General features: G+C 44.1%; 1 protein-coding gene across 1 annotated transcript in view; it reads right to left on the reverse strand.

Moving 5' to 3' along the window:
- LOC126331935 (protein gustavus) overlaps positions 1-13,790 on the reverse strand; it is a 317,640-nt gene extending 303,850 nt beyond the window's left edge. Inside the window, exon 1 of the mRNA XM_049996535.1 lies at positions 13,629-13,790. Within this exon, the coding sequence (XP_049852492.1) occupies positions 13,629-13,744 (116 nt within the window). The 5' untranslated portion in view covers positions 13,745-13,790. The remainder of the gene's footprint in view (positions 1-13,628) is intronic.
- Between the last annotated feature and the right edge of the window lie 6,462 nt (positions 13,791-20,252).

Below are 20,252 nucleotides of genomic sequence, written 5' to 3' on the forward strand. Positions count from 1 at the left end.
CATCGGTCTCATCGGAGTAGGGAATGAACCAACCCGGCATTTGCCTGGAGAGGTTTAGGGAAATCACGGAAAACCTAAATCAGGATGGCCGGACGCGGGATTGAATCCACGCATAGAGTTTGAAGCGCAAGTGACAGTGTCTCTCTTCGCGTTCTTTTCTTTTTTTTCCCCTTGGCAAGCTCATTAAGGCACGTCTTTTCATAAACGGGAATGTACCTCGAAGTGCGCTCGTGCATCTCAGAACAGAAGAAGAGATTTATATTAGTTTAGGCGCCCGAACTGCTTCTGAGATGTGAACTGGGTGTTGATCATGAAAAGTACTTAAGCCAAATGCGAGGAAATGACATGTAACATCCCGGTCTAATAATTTTATTTGCTCTATCGATGCTACAGCTTGTGAATCGATTCTTTTCGACTAGTACAAGTGAACATTTTCTCGTTCATTCTTCCAGGCAGCTACTAACCTTTAGCGTCATACAATACTTTAGCGAAGTGCAGTTCCAGAGTCATCTTCGACAACCTCTGTCTACAAGTTTAATGTTTTTGTGTACAATTTGTACATTGAAACAATTTACATTGCTATTGCGAATGCGATTGCATGAAACATTGTGGCGTCCATGAGCAATGTATTAACATTTACAGTTGTTCTTATAGGAAACAATCGCTATTTTCGTTTCTGTAGTTTGCAACACAACATGAACTTGGCAGCGCTGTCCCCCTACGGCTCGGCATCACTGCCTGCAATGAGGGCGGTTCCACTCTTCCTTCACCACAACGTGTATGATATCATTTTGTCGATATTATATGGCTAACACATGACAGAATTGTCAGCATACTATATCATTTTTAACGTGAATGTATCACAATGACATCTGTAACGCGTTAACGTTTGCAAATATTAGATACCTACAACATGCCTAAAGACGATATAAATTTCGATGTGTTACTCTTTGAAATTGCGCTCTCACGCGATTATGCAGATCAGGAAAACACATTTTGGATAAATTGAGCGACTTATAGTTCTACACGAAATTCGAATTCTAACTCCAAGATCAAAATAAATTAAACTTCCGTCTGGTCGTTTCGTGAGGATAGAGAATTTCCTTGTTGCCATATCCCAGAAAACAGATAAAACATCACAGAAAGTTCTAGGAGACAGCGACAACACTATCACCACACTGACAAAAAATGAGTGTGGTGTATCACATACGATATATAGCCTTCTTGATTCAGGAATATGAAGAGCACCGCCCTTCGTCAATAAATAAATCGCTGGCGTCAATCGCCAGAGCATCCGCTGAGGAACTGTTACTGACTTCCTCTTTTTTGCGCGCTCACTGCAAACAATCGCGGCAGACAAACTTCCGCGGCATTTTTCAGCAACTTGCTTACACCCAGGCTCCGTGCCTTTGCCCTACTTTCCCAGGGAACGCGCGACCTGCAGCGACACTACACTAGAAAAGTTATATGCACTGCGATCGACGTGTAAATTTCTTTGTATATGTCACTACGTACAACTGGACCTCTAACACATGTACTCGTATTACATAAACGGCTGCTCTGTTGAAATAACGTGACAACTAAACGAAAAAAGGCAAGGAATAAAAGTACAGAGATCTCAACGAGATGAAGATAGCAAATGATTCACGTCTACATCTTCCCTGGCGTGACAGCGCTTCAATTGTTTAAATTCTGAAGACATGATGCAGCAATAACTACGACATGTTACACGAACGAACTGGACGTCACTAGAATAGAACTGTAAGTAGGCTGTTTAGGTTTTTAATGTTGATAACGGCAAGTAGCGCTCTGTATGAAAATCACTGACTGTGCTGTGTGCAGTCTGTGGCTGGTTGGCATTGTTGGAATATTCTGTATTGTAGTGTTGGGCGGTTGTATGTGAACAGCGCGTAGCGTTGGGAAGTCGGAGGTGAGCCGCCAGCAGTGGTGGATGTGGGGTGAGAGATGGCAGAGTTTTGAGAGCGGACGATCTGGGTGTGTGTCCGTCAGAAAAAGGAAATTTGTAAGACTGGATGTCATGAATTGATGTAAGGTAAGTACATTGTTTGTTCTCCATCAAAATCTTTCAGTTTCTAACTATGCCTATCAGTAGTTAGTGCCTTCAGTAGTTAGAATCTTTTATTTAGCTGGCAGTATTGGCGCTCGCTGTATTGCAGTAGTTTGGGTAACGAAGATTTTTGTGAGGTAAGTGATTTGTGAAACGTATAGGGCCATTCTTTTGTAGGGATTATTGAAAGTCAGATTGCGATGCGCTAAAAATATTGTGTGGATCAGAATAAGTAAAGAGAGAAATGTCTGAGTACGTTCAGTTTTGCTCAGCTGTTTGAAAATCAAATAACGTAGAGGTTTCCCAGCCTGTCGTTTATAAATTTTTCTAAGGAGACGTTTCAGTACTAAAATCGGAAAGAAAGTAATATAAGCCAGGTCTGAATCGCTAGGTCCTTCATCCTCCTTACGATTCGGTATGCAGCCCAGTCTGGCTTTGCCTTCCATCCAAATGGTAGAAAATGCGACGGGCGTTCAATAAGAGTAATGCAACACATTTTTTTCTAGGCCAATTTCGGTTGAAAAAAAATGCGGAATCTGTTGTGGGACATCGTCGAATATTCACGCTTCAGCCCTTATAGTTTCATGAAATTCCAATAGGTGGCGGCGCTACAGATAGTCTTCAAAATGCCGTCTGTAACTGAAGTGCGTTCCAAGCGGAACTGCCATTGAATTTCTTTTGGCGGAAAAGAGAGCATCGCAGATATTCATAGGCCGTTGCAGAATGTCTATGGAGACCTGGCAGTGAACAAAAGCACGCTGAGTTATTGGTCGAGGCGTCTTTCGTCATCTCAACAAGGTCGCGCAAACCCGCCCGCTCCCGCGTTCTGTCCTCAGTAAACTGAACAAACTACTTCAGCGCGTTCGTCGCCACAAAAATGCAAACTAAGCTCTGCTTCTCTGTAACAACGCAAGGCCTCACTCTAGTCTGAGCACCAGACAGGGGAGGTCACAAAACTTCACTGGACTGTTCTTCCTCATCCACCCTTCGGCCCGGACCTCACACCTTCCAGCATCCATCTGCTTGACAAAATGGAAGATGCCCTCTACGGGAAGCACCACTTGGATGATCGGGAGGTTACTGACGCAGCAAGACGTTTGGCTTCGACGTCGACCATTGAAGTATGTGGGCATACAGACCCTCCCAGTAAGGCGGCGTAAGCCCGTCGCTTTGAACGGAGATTATGTTGGAAAATAGGGTGGTGAATAATACGGTGTGTTGTATGATGATAAAGTCCCATACTCCTTGACTTAGAGTAGGGGACGATACGGGAAACCCGCACAGCTGGACTAGGCAAGGCCCTAGTGGAGGTGGTCTGCCATTGCCTTCCTCCGACGGTAATGGCGATAAATGAGGATGATGAAGACGACAGAACACCACCCAGTCATCTCGAGGGAGGTGAAAATCCCTGACCCGGCCGGGAATCGAATCCGGGACCCCGTGCTCGGGAAGCGAGAACGCTACCGCGAGACCACGAGCTGCGGAGGGGGAATCCTGAATAAAACCAACCTGCTTTCAGAAAAAAATATGTTACATTACTTACTGACGCCCCTCGTGTCAGCCAAGTCCGAATCGCTAGGTTCTTCATCCGCTTATGTTCCTGTACACTGTGCAATCTTTGTCTTTGCCTTGCAGCCAAATGACACAAAATATGTAAAAACACACAGACCGAAGATCACACAGCTGCGACGAAGCATCTTTAGTTCCCCTATACAATATTACTGTACCTGAAGCTATCGTTGCTTGTAGGAGCCTTGCACACTAAAAATTAGAAGAGAATGCATCAGTCTGCACTAAACTAAATGCATCAGTCTGCACTAAACTAACGGCTGGCCAGACAGAAAATGGACTCCAAGATCACACATGAAAAAAAGAAAACAAGACTCGGATGCCGCGCGGGGTAGCCGCGTGGTCTGGGGGCGTCTTGTCACGGTCAGTGCGGCTGCCCCCGTCGGAAGTTCGAGTCCTACCTCGAGCATGGGTGTGTGTGTCGTCCTCAGCGTAAGTTAGTTATATTAGATTAAATAGTGCGTCAGCTTAGAGACCGATGATCGCAGCAGTTTGGTCCCATAAGACATTACCACAAATTTCCTAAAAAGAAAACTTTCCAAGACTCGGAAGCAGGTTTTGAGGGTACCGCGTGGATGCTTCTTGTGGTCTGTACTACTTAATACATACTTCAGTGACCTTGAAATGTTTCTATTCTAAGAAAAATCTACGACTGAACGTTGGTATCTTTTACATACTAACAAGTTAACTAGAGTGAAGCATTGGGATAACTTTCGAGCAGAGATAACCGTTCGCTATTCTCAGTGGATACTTCACAAGCAACTAAGTACAAATCGAATACGTAATGGATGCAAGAATAACGAGTACACTCTCATACAATAGTATCCATTGCCCAGAAGATTTCTGAGACAGGAGAAAAAAATACAGTCGAACGACAAAACATGCTATCTCCTAGGCTGGTTTATAGTCAGACAATTGCAGTAACAAACCTTTCTAAGAAGCTACACCCAGCTGCATGAATTGACTACCCATTATTACAGATGAACTGTAAAACAGTTTTGATGCATCTATAACGTAACGCAGTAAGTGGTTATACAAACTAAAGTAAAATCTGGTACGTACGTGGGCATGTGGACAGTTGTTTTCCCTCCAACTTCATTCGAAAATAAAATACGAAAGGAAATGACCAATACCAATGTCTTTAATGTGTATGCAAATGTAACAGGTTTTTCACGTAGAGACGCCATTAGACGGAACTGATGTTGACTGGCGGATATTGTAGCAAGCGTTAGTGACTGCTTTAAGCAAGAATCACACGACGAACGAACAAACGAGCGATTGGCTTTCTCGGTCTGTTTACGAGCCAGACAGTACCCACTCGAAGGTCAAGGCGCTCTTTCACTCGTGTATAATTTTTACTTAAGATATGAAGACAGTCGCTGAGCACACGTGCGCAGATAAGTCTAAGTTATTACTAGACGGTTTCTACACCGGACAGAACACACAGCGACGAGGCTGAACGCATACTTTGGATGTCCGGCTGGAGCTCCTCTGCGGAGGAATCATTAGCGCGCCCTGTCTGCGACGAAAACACGGACAGTACAGCCGGCAGTGACGACACTCTTGACGTCAGAAGCACTGAAGCAGCGGTCAACGAGGCGCTTCCTCCTCCATGATTCAATGTGTCCTACTTGGGGACAAGTGGCTGCCATCTCCATCCACCGACAGAATGGTCGCTATTCCGCTACCACTATCGGGACAAATGAAGGTATGTGCAACGCGTGATTACACAGACAGTGGTAAACAACAGTGCTACAGGAAGTGTATTCGCAGTTGCGAATATGAACCACCTTCGGCTGTATAATGGCATGACGACAATGAAAATTTATGCCAGACTCGAACTCAAACACGGATTTCTAGCTCTACGTGAGCGGTTGCCTTAAGCACGTCGGCCACCCGAGCACAAAACATAGCCCAGACTTCCACACTTCGTCGTCCGTGTGTCACAATCTGCACTCGTACGTCCAGGAAAGACATACTTAATAAAGTCGAGGCCTCGGCGAATAAATACCAAATAACAGTGGCTGTGTTATTAAAACGTTCGTTGCAAGATTCCCTCGGACATTCAATTATGTCCGAAGCAACATTGCATCGTACTTCTTAATAACCCCGGCACTGCTATTTCCTATTCGTAAAAAGCAAATCTGATTTTACACATGATGTTTTGTTTTCAACCCGCTGAAACATTTCATTATGCTTGAATATGGTTGGTGATTGGGCCTCGGAAAGCACTGACAACTGCAAAGGATCCAGACGAAGTGTACCCACGAAAAGACACCAAACCGCAAGTACTATATCCACACAGGCCGCCGTATGACACAAATGACCGAATAACCCATCTTCATGCAAATTTTGAATTCTGCCCGAAACAATTTTTGCTGTTGTGAGATTCAGTCCGAGGACTGGTTTGATGCAGCCCTCCACACTGGTCGATTCCGTGGAGCATCATCATCTCTACGTACTTGTTGCACCACAGATCCATTTGAACCTGCTCATTGGACGTCGGTTCAAATCCATATCCGATCATTCTGATTTCGGTTTTCCGTGAGTTCCCTAAATCGCTTCATGCATATGCCGGGGTGATTCCTTTGAAAGGGCACGGCCGACTTCCTTCCCTAATCCGACGGGACCAATGACCCAACTGTTTGATCCCCTATCCGGAACCATCTAAGAACTTGATAACTGTAGTCAAACCTTGGTTTGTCTTCCTCTACAATTTTTACTCCCCACACTTCATCCCTTGACTAAATTGACGATTCCTTTATGCCTCCGTAGATATCCTATTAATCAACCACTTTATTAGTCACATTGTACCATAAATTCCCCCCTCCCCAATTCTATCCACTGTCTCTTCGTTAGTTATTCAATCTATCACTCTAGTCTTCAGCATACCTCTGCAACACCACATTCCAAAAAAATCTGCTTTCTTTTCTGAACTGCTTATCCTCCACATTTCACTTCTCTGTATGACAACACTTCAGACAAATGCCTTCCGTAACCACTAACTGATATTCAAATTTAGATTCCATGTTACCAAAACCTTCTTTTTCCACTATTGCCATTATGCATTTTAAATTCTCTCTACGGCCATCGTTGGTTATTTTACTGACCAGACGACCAAAATCATCTACAACTTGTAGTGTTTCATTTTCTAATGTAATTCCTTGAACCATGCACGAATTAATTCTGCTAAATTCCAGTACCCTTCTTTTACTTTTGTTGATATTCATATAACAACCTCTTTTCGAAACAAAATCTCCATTTCTTTCATCTGATCTTCCAAGTTGTTTACCATTCTGACAGAATTCCAATGTCGTCGTCAAATCTCAAGGTTTTAATTTCTTATCCCGGACTTTTAATTCCCTTCCGAAATTTCTCCTTGGTTTCATTTACCGCTTGTTCAATGTACAGACGAATAACACCGGGAATAAGCTATAAACGTGTCTTACATCTTCCTTTCATGCCCTGCGACTCTTTATAAATGCCGTCTGGTTTCTGTCCCAGGATGCAGATAACTTTTAGCTCACTGTATTTTATCACTGCTACCTTCAGAGTGTCAAGCAGAACGCTTCGATCACAATGCTTATGTGACACTAAGCAGCAGGCTGGCAATGAGATGGTCAAACATTTCCAAGCGTTTGACGTGTGATCTTCGTTTCGTGTATAATTTGCTTACTGTCCTAATTTTATTCACTGCAACACTGCTAATGCGAACTGAAGATCTATTTTTGTGCACGCTTGTTCTTACCTATGGCAAGAGAAGGTTTTTGCTGGCTCGTGCGATGGTAGAACGATGCAATATTAGTAAGTTCTTCGGTAGGCTTGTCTGTTTTATCTTTCATTATGCGTCAAAAATCAAGTATACCTGTAATTTCATAGGTTGAAGGATCCACGAGAATTTTCAGTGTCGTTTGTTTCGCTCATCTGCTTCCCCTCGTGGGAACCGCCTTCACCCCAAATCTGCTGCGTTTCTTACCCTTCGGAAAGGTACCTCTGACTACTTAGTTGACTTGGATGAGGCTCTAGCCGATTTATTTACTATCGTTAGCCGTTAATTGGTTCTGAATACTTTCAAGTATCGAATATGTAATCCAGTAAATTAATCTTTGCAGTTGGAAGGCTGCGTGTCCGAGTGTTATTAATTTATTTCTGTCGCGGCAGTAATGAAGAAAATAAAGCCGCTTCATCGTTTCCATTCCTTGTTAAGCAGCAGAGACTTCATATGCGTCAGGACAAGTTGGCAGGATCGGGGAAAGAAGGACACACCACCCGCTACAGTGACCACATCTAATTACGTTGACGTCAAAACAATCCCTTACCGAAAATGGCCTTACTTTAAACGAAATTATTCACAGGCGTAGGCCCGTTTCTGATAGCGTAGCCGCCATGATGTTTAAACGGTTTCATCTTTTCTGACAAATGCTCCAGTCTTGAGGGATACTGGTTTTAAGTGGCTCTTACTGGTCCTGCAGGGAACGGATCTTATGCTACTTTGGCAAAATACAGGGTGTTTACAAATGATTCATCGGGTTTTATCATATTATAGCATGAAATACACCGTGCCCATCCGCGCATGTTAATAACCGATGAAGAGAGCATATTTTACAGTTTTGTTTGTCCCTTTCCAGATATCACAGGCGGCAGGATGATAACAGGCAACGAGTTACATGGTCGAAATATTGTGCCAAAGCGACACAAACATCCGGCAGCAGACCCGATTATTCCACATGTCAGGATGATAACAGTTGGTAAAATGACGAATGACCTCATTTTGTATGGTGCAGTATGACATCCATGAATGCCGTGCAGCGTGCGTTCTGGAGACAGTACACCATACAGTCATCTACCCAGTAAAAACTTCTGCTGTGGTACCGATAGTTCAAGGGCGCAGGTTGCCTCTGTAAAGAGAAAAGCTTCAGACGGTCAGATGCTGCAGGTGAAACAGTAGAGAGTGTCAGGAGGCATTCCTTCATAGTCCAAAGAAATCTCACATGTCGTGCGAGACGCGAACTGGGCATTCCGCACTCAGCTTCTGCGGAAGTGGTTACATCAGAAACCATACCGCATACAGCTGCTGCAACGTTTACAGCCATTCGACCGCACCATCAGACACGAAGTTGGTGGACTTTTCTTGGAAGCCATGGAAGATGGTAAATTTACACCCGGTTCAGTGATGAGGTGTCGTACTAGATAAACGGTCAAGCGAATCGGAACAATGTGCGTGTATGACAAATCCCAATTTTGCAGTGGAGACTGAAACAGGTTCTCCAAAGGTTTATGTCTTCTGTGCTGCTTCACGTAGCAAACTATACGGGCCCTGCTTCCTTCTTGGGAAAACGGTGAGGGGTGAAACGTACCTCCACATGTCGCAAGACTGGTCGTTTCCTAAAATAATAGCTCATATACCAGATTTCATATTTCAGCAAGACGGGAGTACGCCCCATTGGCAATAAGCCGTGCGTTGCCCACTGACCGAGGAACTTCGAAACCGGTGGATTGGACGCTGTGCTCAGGATGATTCGGCACTCTTCAGGTGACCCCCAAGATCTCCAGACTTACAGTTTGTGATTTTTTTTCTTTGCGGATATGTGAAAGATAATGTTAATGTACCATCTTTGCCGACAACACAGACTCAACTCGAGGGTCACATCACTGCTGCGCTGGTGAAAACTGTTGACAGGGACATGCTCACTCGTGTATGGGTCAAACTTGACTACTACATACATGTTTGTTGCGTAGCATGAGAAGAGCACATAGCACATTTGTAATTATGCATAAGAGACTTGAAAATGTATAACATGTCTCGTACACTGTTTTGTACGTAATACTGTGTGAAACACATTCATCCAAAACCCGATGAATCATTCATAAACACCCTACTAATTCTCGGGAGGCGTTTTTGATCTTCCAGTCATTTTTTCTCTTCAGGTTAAGACATTTTGTTTCCCTTTTTTGGGCTGGTGAGTACGTTAGCACTGACCTTAACCCTTGGACTACCAACGGAACGTATGTGTCTCGCGATAGGTTACCAGAGAACCAACTGGAATTTGTTGTATGTTGTTGCTATGTATCAGTGTCCCACTGGTAAACGGAAGCCCACAAATTGTTAGCAGAATTCTTATAATCAGAGATTGCTCCTGTAGGTTGTGCCGTCCTCAAGTTTCATTGTCAATCATCGTCAGCGTATTGTAACATCGAATAAGTTCGCACACCATAGGCAACCCAATTAGCACATTGGCAAAGCGAGCTGCCTTCGCGGCTTCCCAGGCACATCCTGTCCACTATTTCCACACACCAGTTGCCGCTTGCCGCATCACAAACGAAGCCCATACTAAGCAACTGTTGTGTGAGTTACAAACTCGGAGACATGCTCTGTCCACTGAGTGTATGTTGTCAGTATGTGTTGTAGGTTTTGAGCAGATGTCTCCTCCCCCCCCCCCCCCCCCCCAACACCCCCTTGGAAAACGAAACTTTGGGAAATATTCTTTTCATATTGCTACTTCTAACTAAGAAATTAATTAGAATAAACATTCCTTAATGTTTTTGAAATAAAATTGGTAGTCAATGTGTTAAGTCTGACGGAAGGTGCAAAATCGCACATGCTGTACAGCAAAACACGTATACAGACTTTCTTATATAATTCGCTTCGACGTGCTTAGTTCAGATAAAGTGTAAATTGTATTGCTGTCTTGCCTTTCTGTGACCTACGAAAGCGCCAATTACTGGTCTAATTCACAGCTTTGGCTCAGTGGCAAGGTACCAAATTATACACCTAATGTCTAGTAGCTTCATTGCTAGTTGGCAAGATATTTTATACCTTCTTTACCATGACTTTTACCTTCGTGAAATACTCTATATAAGCGAAAGGCAGTGAACCCCTCCCCCTTTCCTCCTCCTCGTAACTGAACGGGTATTCCTATAAACTACGCCTAACAACACACTGTGGAGTTCACATCACTCAACGGGATGATGATGATGATGATCAGTTTCAGAAAATAAATCTAATGATATGAATCATGGCACGTAGAGTGTTCATTAAACTAAGTAAGTGTGCAGAACTTTAAAGCGCGTCGGATTTTAAGCCATTCCACTATCTCACGAAAACAACAAATTTATAATATACGAAAACTCACGAGACGCAGTGTAGTCGGGCCTTCTTTTGAAACAGGGACTTGCGCAGTGATAAAAATCGTTCTCTCTGTTGATACCAGTCTACATACCATCCGAGCCAACCAACCTGGCTGAAGATATTCCTCAGTTTCACCAGATGATTTCCAACGAATTAGGGTTGGTTACTTCTTAGCAGTCTCAATCCTTTGCTTGCCAACAATGCCTGTTGTCTCTGTGAAAGAAGGCACAAATCATTTTGTTGGAGAGGGTCTTCGAAAGAAAGAATGGAGGAGGGGGGTCACAACTTGTATTTTCGGTGATTCATTAGAGCGCAACCGTACAAGAAACTGCCGCAATACACAGCGTATTTGTAAAAGACACTTGTACAAGGCAGTGTTCCTGAATAAGTAAACTTTCCTACACATGCTCCCTCGCGTTCCATTTACATAGATTGTAAACCCTCGGTACGAAGTGCAATACGTCGATACTGCGACAGTAAACTATACATAATGACATTATTTAATTTTGTGCTTTCGTTGATTCACTAGAATCGAAATTGAAAACGATGTGCCATAAATCTCGAGTGCTTCAATGTAGATTATCTGACTACTTTTGGTGCTACCAACAGGATGACTAAGTCTCAACCATTTCCTTTGTTCTGCACAACAGTACCAGTTATGGCGTTGTTATGTGGAAATGTTACTTTTGTGGCGTATGTGTACTGGTTATAGGTGCGTCAGGAGACGTGTTTTACTACGTAGTGGTAGTTACCATAGAACTGACACTTAACATTAACTGGAGTGAAACGACATCTAGAATTCTGATCACACGGTACATGAGCCAAAACATGCACGCCAGAAAACCTCTACGATTATTGATAGTGTTCTTGGAAGTAGTCGAATTCATATAATCGAATTTTTGAGTTGAAATTATCGGTAACAATGCACTAGACAAATACTTAAAAATGCTTCTGTCGCGCATCTTCCATTTGTACTCTTCGATATTGTGGACCCGAAGAAACAAAACAGTCCAGCAGATTGCATGTGTATTTTATAATTTACGCTTATTACTTAATTGTTCGAAGCGTTACATGTCAAATTATAAGCGCGTAATTTCCCTGTTCATGTGAACGACATAATTAATAAGAAACAGGTGCGGTTTCACCATTTCGAAAACTCATTCGTGCAATATGCTCGTCAGTGTGGAGCCTCCATTAATTTTGGGCTGAATTCTAGTGTGAGTTACCTGGTGACTACACAAAATACATCGAGGTGTTCGAGGTAGGACGTTAAGTTGATGGAGTGAAATGGTAAATCACGTAACATTGCGTGATGGTTTTTGTTCGAGTATTTTTGCTGCTGTGCATGATGCAGTATATGATAAAATTCTCGTTCAAATACATCTGAAACGTCCCACGGTTTGAAGTTTTCGAGCCGTAGTAGTAATTTTGGCCGCTGAAATCTGCACAGCGCGACGAGTGGCGCGTCTTATTAGCGTCATTACTGAAGGGTTACAACGCAGGGAAAAATTCCCAGCGGCACAGGACCAAGGAAGGACCTCACACACCCACCAGCTTTCGGAGACACGCAAGCCGAAAGTGGGAAACACGAAGGAGGAGGAATTATTTCGAGTCTCCGTCGGCTGCAGCCCTCCCACAGTATTGATCAGAGCTCCACCGAATGTCGCTTCTGACGACTGCGCGTGGCGTTCTTCTGTTCCTTACAGAACCGATCCAAAAGGCCGGCAATCTATACTGCCCTCTGATCTCGTGTGTACATTACTAGTGTCCGTTCAAAACGAGAGGCAACACATTTTACGAGCGTGGCAGCAAAGCATGATTAACAACATAACCTGCACTGATTTGATGCTTCAAATTGGACCTTAATGCGTCACACGCAGAACTGCATTTCCGTAGGAAGTAAGGTCATTTCCATCGAATTCACATTCTGGAAAGCGTATTCTGTTCGTTCTGCACAAACGTGCTATCTTCTTATGCTTCCAAGCGTCAAATTGTTATTTTGCTGAGCGGAACGTCAAATCTGTAAAATCATCGATACTTCTCTGTGTACTCATCTGAAAATGGCTGCCCAGTGGCAAACTAGGCTCACATGCGACTTACAACAACGTGATCACAGGAACACTTTTTGTCATGTTGCGTAGCACAGAACACTGTTCTTCATTGTCGGGCTCGAAAATCGACAACCAAGTTCTCTTCATTATCCGACGTCCAGGACTGGTATGGCACAGGATCACAAGATATCACAGTCACATTTCACACGGAACACAAATTTTCTGTGGAAATATTTGACAGCCAGTTTCCTTTTTACTAATAGAAGTTATGATCTTGGCGTTTAGTTTCGTATTGTTTACATGACGACGGTATGCGTTTGATCCATGAAATACACGCTTGGGCGAAGTGTTCAGTATGTTAGAATTTGATCGATTTAACGGTGCACAGAAGCGTCTAAGCCGGAGAGAGAGTCGAAATGTGAAGGAGTGGTAGGCATTTGTCGATTATCATACTGGGCTGGAAGAAGAGGGTACTGTATTTAGTCGTTTATATTGAGTGCATACAGAACAAAGATGAACACGAGAAACGTGCTGGTTACACTCCTTGTTGCCTGAAGAGAGCCAGGAAAGAAAATGCCATCGAGATGCTGTAAGTTGAAGCTGTTTTTACGCAACTATTGGGTAGCTCTGACGTTTGTCACCAGGACTAACTAATAATTGAGAGTGAGGAGACAAATGAGCTGCAATTTGGTTCATGCAGTAATGCTTTAACTAATGGAGACGGCCGCGAGACCAGTGTAACGAGAGGCGCGCCCTGCGGCAGCCGGGGCGCCGCATGCAGGGCTGTGGCACCTCGCGCGACGCACAGTACCTGGTCTCCATGTCAGGCGGCGGCAGCAGGGGCTGGAGCGGCCAGGCGAGCACCACGTGCGGGCCCAGGCGCCAGCAGCCGACACTCCACAGCACTGCGCCGGCCGCCGCTGCCATGGTCTGCGCCGCTGCCTGCCGCCGGCTCTCCGCCGCTGTCCCCCCCTGCCTCCCGCGGCGCCCGGCGCGCGCGCCCGTTGGCCCCCCACCACCCGCCCCCCCGCCGCTCGACCAACCGGCGGCCTCCGATGTCCCCTCCCCCCCTATTATTGGCTGCAGCGCGGGGAAGCGGTGCGACCCCGAGGGTTGCGTGCGCGTTGCGTCCGCCAGACAGAGAGGCGCTTATTGATCCCCGCGTGCAGCGAGTGCGTGGACCTGTGCGCTGCGGAGGGGGGAGGCGGGAATGTGGCGCCCGTGCTACTGTTCTGCTGCGCACGGGGGAAGCCGTGTCCGCCGTCCCTACGCTACACCTCGACAACAATCCGACGAACGTGAAAATAAACAATTTATTATGTAAGTGACCACATTTCTGGGAGTCGAAGCTGAGACCACCGGAATGCAACAATGCTCCGTAATTGTTATACATTTTTAAGGCTTACAATGAAAAGAATAGTAGGCACAAAATTATAATATAACTCTTAACTCACGAGATGACTTTTCTGTACGTATACTACGAGGTGGGGTCTGTGGGACCACTATGTTTACTACAAGCTTACGGCACAGATCACTTGACAGTTTTAGAAATGTCGGGAAAATGAATGTTACCCCTTCACTGTGGGCAAACGAGGTCCAAAATCAAGGTCCCCCTCCATCTTCTCCCTTCTTTCTCTAGACCAATAGGAATCAAGTTCCCCTATCGCTGTTGTTGTTGTTGTTGTGGTCTTCAGTCCAGAGACTGGTTTGATGCAGCTCTCCATGCTAATCTATCCCGTGCAAGCTTCTTCATCTCCCAGTACCTACTGCAACCTACATCCTTCTGAATCTGTTTAGTGTATTCATCTCTTGGTCTCCCTCTACGATTTTTACCCTCCGCGCTGCCCTCCATTGCTAAATTGGGAGTCCCTTGATGCCTCAGAACATGTCCTACCAACCGATCCCTTCTTCTAGTCAAGTTGTGCCACAAACTTCTCTTCTCCCCAATCCTATTCAATACCTCCTCATTAGTTACGTGATCTATCCACCTTATCTTCAGCATTCTTCTGTAGCACCACATTTCGAAAGCTTCTATTCTCTTCTTGTCCAAACTAGTAATCGTCCATGTTTCACTTCCATACATGGCTACACTCCATACAATTAATTTCAGAAACGACTTCCTGACACTTAAATCTACACTCGATGTTAACAAACTTCTCTTCTTCAGAAACGCTTTCCTTCCCATTGCCAGTCTACATTTTATATCCTCTCTACTTCGACCATCATTAGTTATTTTGCTCCCCACATAGCAAAACTCCTTTACTACTTTAAGTGTTTCATTTCCTAATCTAATTCCCTCAGCATTGCCCAACTTAATTCGACAACATTCCATTATCCTCGTTTTGCTTTTGTTGATGTTCATCTTATACCCTCCTTTCAAGACACTATCCATTCCGTTCAGCTGCTCTTTCAAGTCCTTTCCTGTCTCTGACAGAATTTCAATGTGATCAGCTAACCTCAAAGTTTTTATTCCTTCTCCATGGATTTTAATACCTACTCTAAATTTTTCTTTTGTTTCCTTTATTGCTTGCTTAATATACAGATTGAATAACACTGGGGAGAGGCTACAACCCTGTCTCACTCGCTTCCCAACCACTGCTTCACTTTCATACTCCTCGACTCATAACTGCCATCTGCTTTCTGTACAAATTTTAAATAGCCTTTCGTTCCCTGTATTGTACCCCTAACACCTTCAGAATTTGAAAGAGAGTATTCCAATCAACATTGTCAAAAGCTTTCTCCAAGTCTACAAATGCTAGAAACGTAGGCTTGCCTTTCCTTAATCTTTCTTCTAAGGTAAGTCGTAGGGTCAGTATTGCCTCACGTGTTCCAACATTTCTACGGAATCCAAACTGATCTTCTCCGAGATCGGCTTCTGTCAGTTTTTCCATTCGTCTGTAAAGAATTCGCGTTAATATTTTGCAGCAGTGACTTATTAAACTGATAGTTCGGTATTTTTCACATCTGTCAACACCTGATTTCTTTGGGATTGGAATTATTATATTCTTCTTGAAGTCTGAGGGTATTTCGCCTGTCTCATACATCACTATTTGAGATCTGTAGACTGTAGTGAAAGGATCATGAAACGCCAGCACAGATCAGCCACTGCCTTTGGCCAGAACAAAAAAGAGTATGAAATCTTTCACATTAGCAAGTAAGTATTTATCTATCATTCTCTCTCATTATTATTATTGTTCACATACAAACATATTGTATATTCAATAAAAATTTTCTGGGATTGTGACCGCATTGTCAATATAAGGTCGCTTGCAACAGGGACCGAAACGTCGGTAATTTTATATATATATACTGACATTGAGGTCACAAACCCAGGAATAACTTATTGAAAGTGACAATGGCAGCCGAAGCCTACGTTTATATTGTATATGTTTTTAGTTACGACTTTTTATTTTTTACAACGATGCCCCCCTGATGCAGTAACAGCTGAAATGTTAGACCAGGACATGCAGGTGTTTGAGTTCCTATTGTCTTCACTGCCTCTGCAGCCACAGCATTCCACAGTCAGTCTATCCATTCACGTGTCCTGTGCTATGGCAGCAGCAGTAACACCTGAATTATGGATCAGGAAACTCAGCAGGTGTAGACACAGCAGCTGTTAGAATTTCCTCAACGTGGTGAGCTGCAGTTAAGTGGTTCCAGAATACTGCTCTTTTTTAGTGCTTATAATTATAATTTGTCTGTCTGCAGCTGGAAATGTGTAAATATAGGCATAGAAGCAGATAGTGACTGCTGCATAGTGGTAAATACCAAGAACGCTCAACATGTTGGTACTTAAGTACAATATATGTGGTTTTAATGAGATTATGTATGTAGTATGCTGGAGTACATTGAGTAGAAGATGATGACCAATTATGACCCCTCTTATACATCTATCGACATCCATTTGTTTGATAGGAAGGTGTCCATAGTCAATATGTATGTAGGACAAAGCTGAAATTAGCTCCTGAAGACTCTATTTATTTACATCATTTGAGTCATCATCACCACATTTATGTGGGTCTTTGTCCCACTTAACGCAGGGTCGGCCTTGTGACTACTGATTTGGCGATGTTAGTGTCAGAGGGTAGCCAGATGCCCTACCTTTCGCCACCCCGTACCCCCCGGGATGGAATTAATGTGCCCCAGCTGTCTGTGTCAAGCGTAAGCCATGAAAATGTGCAAATGTGTTTCAGATGTCTGCGAGTCGTGTAACTGAGGCGGGACGTGGGATGAAATGAAATGAAATGTAGTGTGGCTAAGGCCTCCTGTCGGGTAGACCGTTCGCCTGGTGCAGGTCTTTCGATTTGACGCCACTTCGGCGACCTGCTTGTCGATGGGGATGGAATGATGATGGTTAGGACAACACAACACCCAGTCCCTGAGCGGAGAAAATCTCCGACCCAGCCGGGAATCGAACCCGGGCCCTTAGGATTAGCCTAGTATTCACCTATTGGGATGTGGAAAACCGCCTAAAAACCACATCCAGGCTGGCCAGCACACTGTCACTCGTCGTTAATCCGCCGTCGATCCGGGACCGGAGCTCCTACCTGAGTCCAGGAAGCAGTGCATCAGCGCCCTCGGCTAACCTGGTGGTTATTTATACCGTTTGAGTGTTATTAACTTATATGGTCTAGATTGTGCATTGTGTCTTGTGGTTGTTGCAGGCAGGCTGAGTCGCTGGCAGTCACGTGTCTTTGACCTATTCATTGTCTTTGTAAGCCATCTGTGTGAGCATAGTGCACATATGGGCGAGTAGAAGACTGCTGAAAGCCTACCTGAATCCACGACTCGAAGAGGCCACATCATTTAATGATTGAATTGGCTGATGATGATATGTTGGTATATACAGGGTGTTACAAAAAGGTACGGCCAAACTTGCAGGAAACATTGCTCACACACAAATAAAGAAAAGATGTTATGTGGACATGTGAGCTCATTTTAGTTTCGTCAGTATGTACTGTACAACGTGATCTAATTGTAAATTTTCATAATCAACATGTGTGGGCTGACGAGAATCCGCACGCAATTGTGCAATCACTTCATCAATACAGATTTTCTGTGAACGTTTGGGCAGGCATTGTTGGTGATGTCTTGATTGGGCCCCATGTTCTTCCACCTACGCTCAATGGAGCAAGTTATCATGATTTCATACGGGGTAGTCTACCTGTGCTGCTAGAACATGTGCCTTTACAAGTACGACACAACATGTGGTTCATGCACGATGGAGCTCCTGCATATTTCAGTGGAAGTGTTCGTACGCTTCTCAACAACAGATTCGGTGACTGATGGGTTGGTAGAGGCGGACCAATTCCATAGCTTCCACGCTCTCCTGACCTCAACCCACTTGATTCTCATTTATGGGGGAATTTGAAATCTCTTGTCTACGCAACCACGGTACCAATTGTAAAGACTCTTCGTGCTCGTATTGTGGACGGCTGTGATACAATACGCCATTCTCCAGGGCTGCATCAGCGCATCAGGGATTCTATGCGACGGAGGGTGGATGGATGCATGTATCCTCGCTAACGGAGGACATTTTGAACATTTCCTGTAACAAAGTGTTTGAAGTCACGCTGGTACGTTCTGTTGCTGTGTGTTTCCATTCCATGATTAATGTAGTTTGAAGAGAAGTAATAAATGAGCTCTAACATGGAAAGTAAGCGTTTCCGGACACATGTCCACATAATATATTTTCTTTCTTTGTGTGTGAGGAATGTTTCCTTAAAGTTCGGCCGTACCTTTTTGTAACACCCTGTATACGCGTTCATGCGTTCATTTAAAACAACCGTCCTATCAGCTTGCTCTCAGTTTTGTACAAAACTTTCACAAAGATCTTGTTAAACCGAATTAGTTCCACCCTAGACTTAGCCCAACCTATAGAACAAGCAGGATTCCTAAGCACTATTGACCACATTCTGACCGTTAGTGGAGTGATAAGCAGAGCGAATGAATACCAACTGCTTCTCTGCATTGCCTTGGTTGACTTCGAAAAGGCATTTGACTCCGTTAGCCATGTAGCTGTCCTCCAAGCCTTGGGTCAGCATGGGGTGGGAGCAGCATAAACTGAAGTGGTCAGGAAAATCCAAGAGAATTCTTGAGCTTATGTTAACATCGGCGAATCAACTCAAGAATTCCGCATCATGAGGGGTGTCAAGCAAGGCGATCCCATCTCTCCAAAACTGTTCTCTGCTGTATTGGAAATTGCTGTGTCAAAGCTGAGCTGGGAACGTAAGGGAATTAGAATTAATGGAAGAAGGCTTACCAACTTTAGATTTGCTGATGATATTGCCTTACTGGCCAAAGACTTCGCAGAGCTCCATAACTTACTTACAGATCTTGCATCGGAATGTCAGCTGGTTGGCTTGAACATGAACCTTTCCAAAACAAAAGTAATGTCCAACAAATGGGTCCCAGCTGGAGATGTGAAAGTCAAGGACAGTCTATTAGAAGAGGCAGTGAATATGTCTACCTTGGACAGATTATAAATATGAAGGGAGACATAAGGCCAGAAATCTATCGACGCATCAAACTTGACTGGCAAGCATTTGGGAAGTATTCAACAGTATTCAGATCAAAAATGCCACTAAATCTGAAGAAAGTAGTGTTTGATCAATGCATTCTTCCTGCGATGACATATGGCTGCGAGACATGGACACTGAACTCACTTACAAAAGGGAAACTTAGGACAGCACAGAGTTTCCATGGCGATATCAATGCTGGCCTATACAAGAAAGGATAGGAAGATGACATCCGGTCTGTGACGAAGGTTAATGGCATCTTAGAGACAGTAGTTTCCTTGAAATGGCAGTGGGCTGGCCACGTCGCAAGAAGAAAAGACAACAGATGGCCGAAGCTAGTACTGGAGTGAAGTCCGAGAGAGCAACGGAGGCCTAGAGGAAGACCACCAGGCAGATGGGACAAAGACATCAAGAAGATCGCTGGTAACACCTGGCAGAGAACTGCCCAAGACCGTTCCACTTGGAGAAGACTGCTGAAAGCCTACCTGAATCCACGACTCGAAGAGGCCACATCATTTAATGTTTGAATTGGCTGATGATGATGATGCATTCATGTGCTATAGGAGTCCCCAAGACTCCTCCCCAGAAATATAAAATCCACAGAAGCAGAATTCACAGATATTTACCTCTGCATATTGCTGTTCTTATAGCTTTGGATGTGATACACGTCGAATTGAAATACAAAAAACAGTTTGTTGTGAAATATTGCAAAACGGAATGACTGTAATTTTATGATGACTGACAATTTATACATAAGTATTATGCGGCCACCCACATGTCAGGTGGCTGTTGCTGTCTTGATAAGCCAACAGTTCACTGACATTACATGCTGATGTTATCCGCGCCGGGAAGTACAGGGCTTCACATATAAGACAAAGACTTCTTCTGAAAGGTAAGAATAGCATCCCATGTACATG

This window comes from Schistocerca gregaria, chromosome 2 (genome assembly GCF_023897955.1).
Source record: "Schistocerca gregaria isolate iqSchGreg1 chromosome 2, iqSchGreg1.2, whole genome shotgun sequence".
In the NCBI taxonomy this organism is placed as follows: Eukaryota; Metazoa; Arthropoda; class Insecta; order Orthoptera; family Acrididae; genus Schistocerca; species Schistocerca gregaria.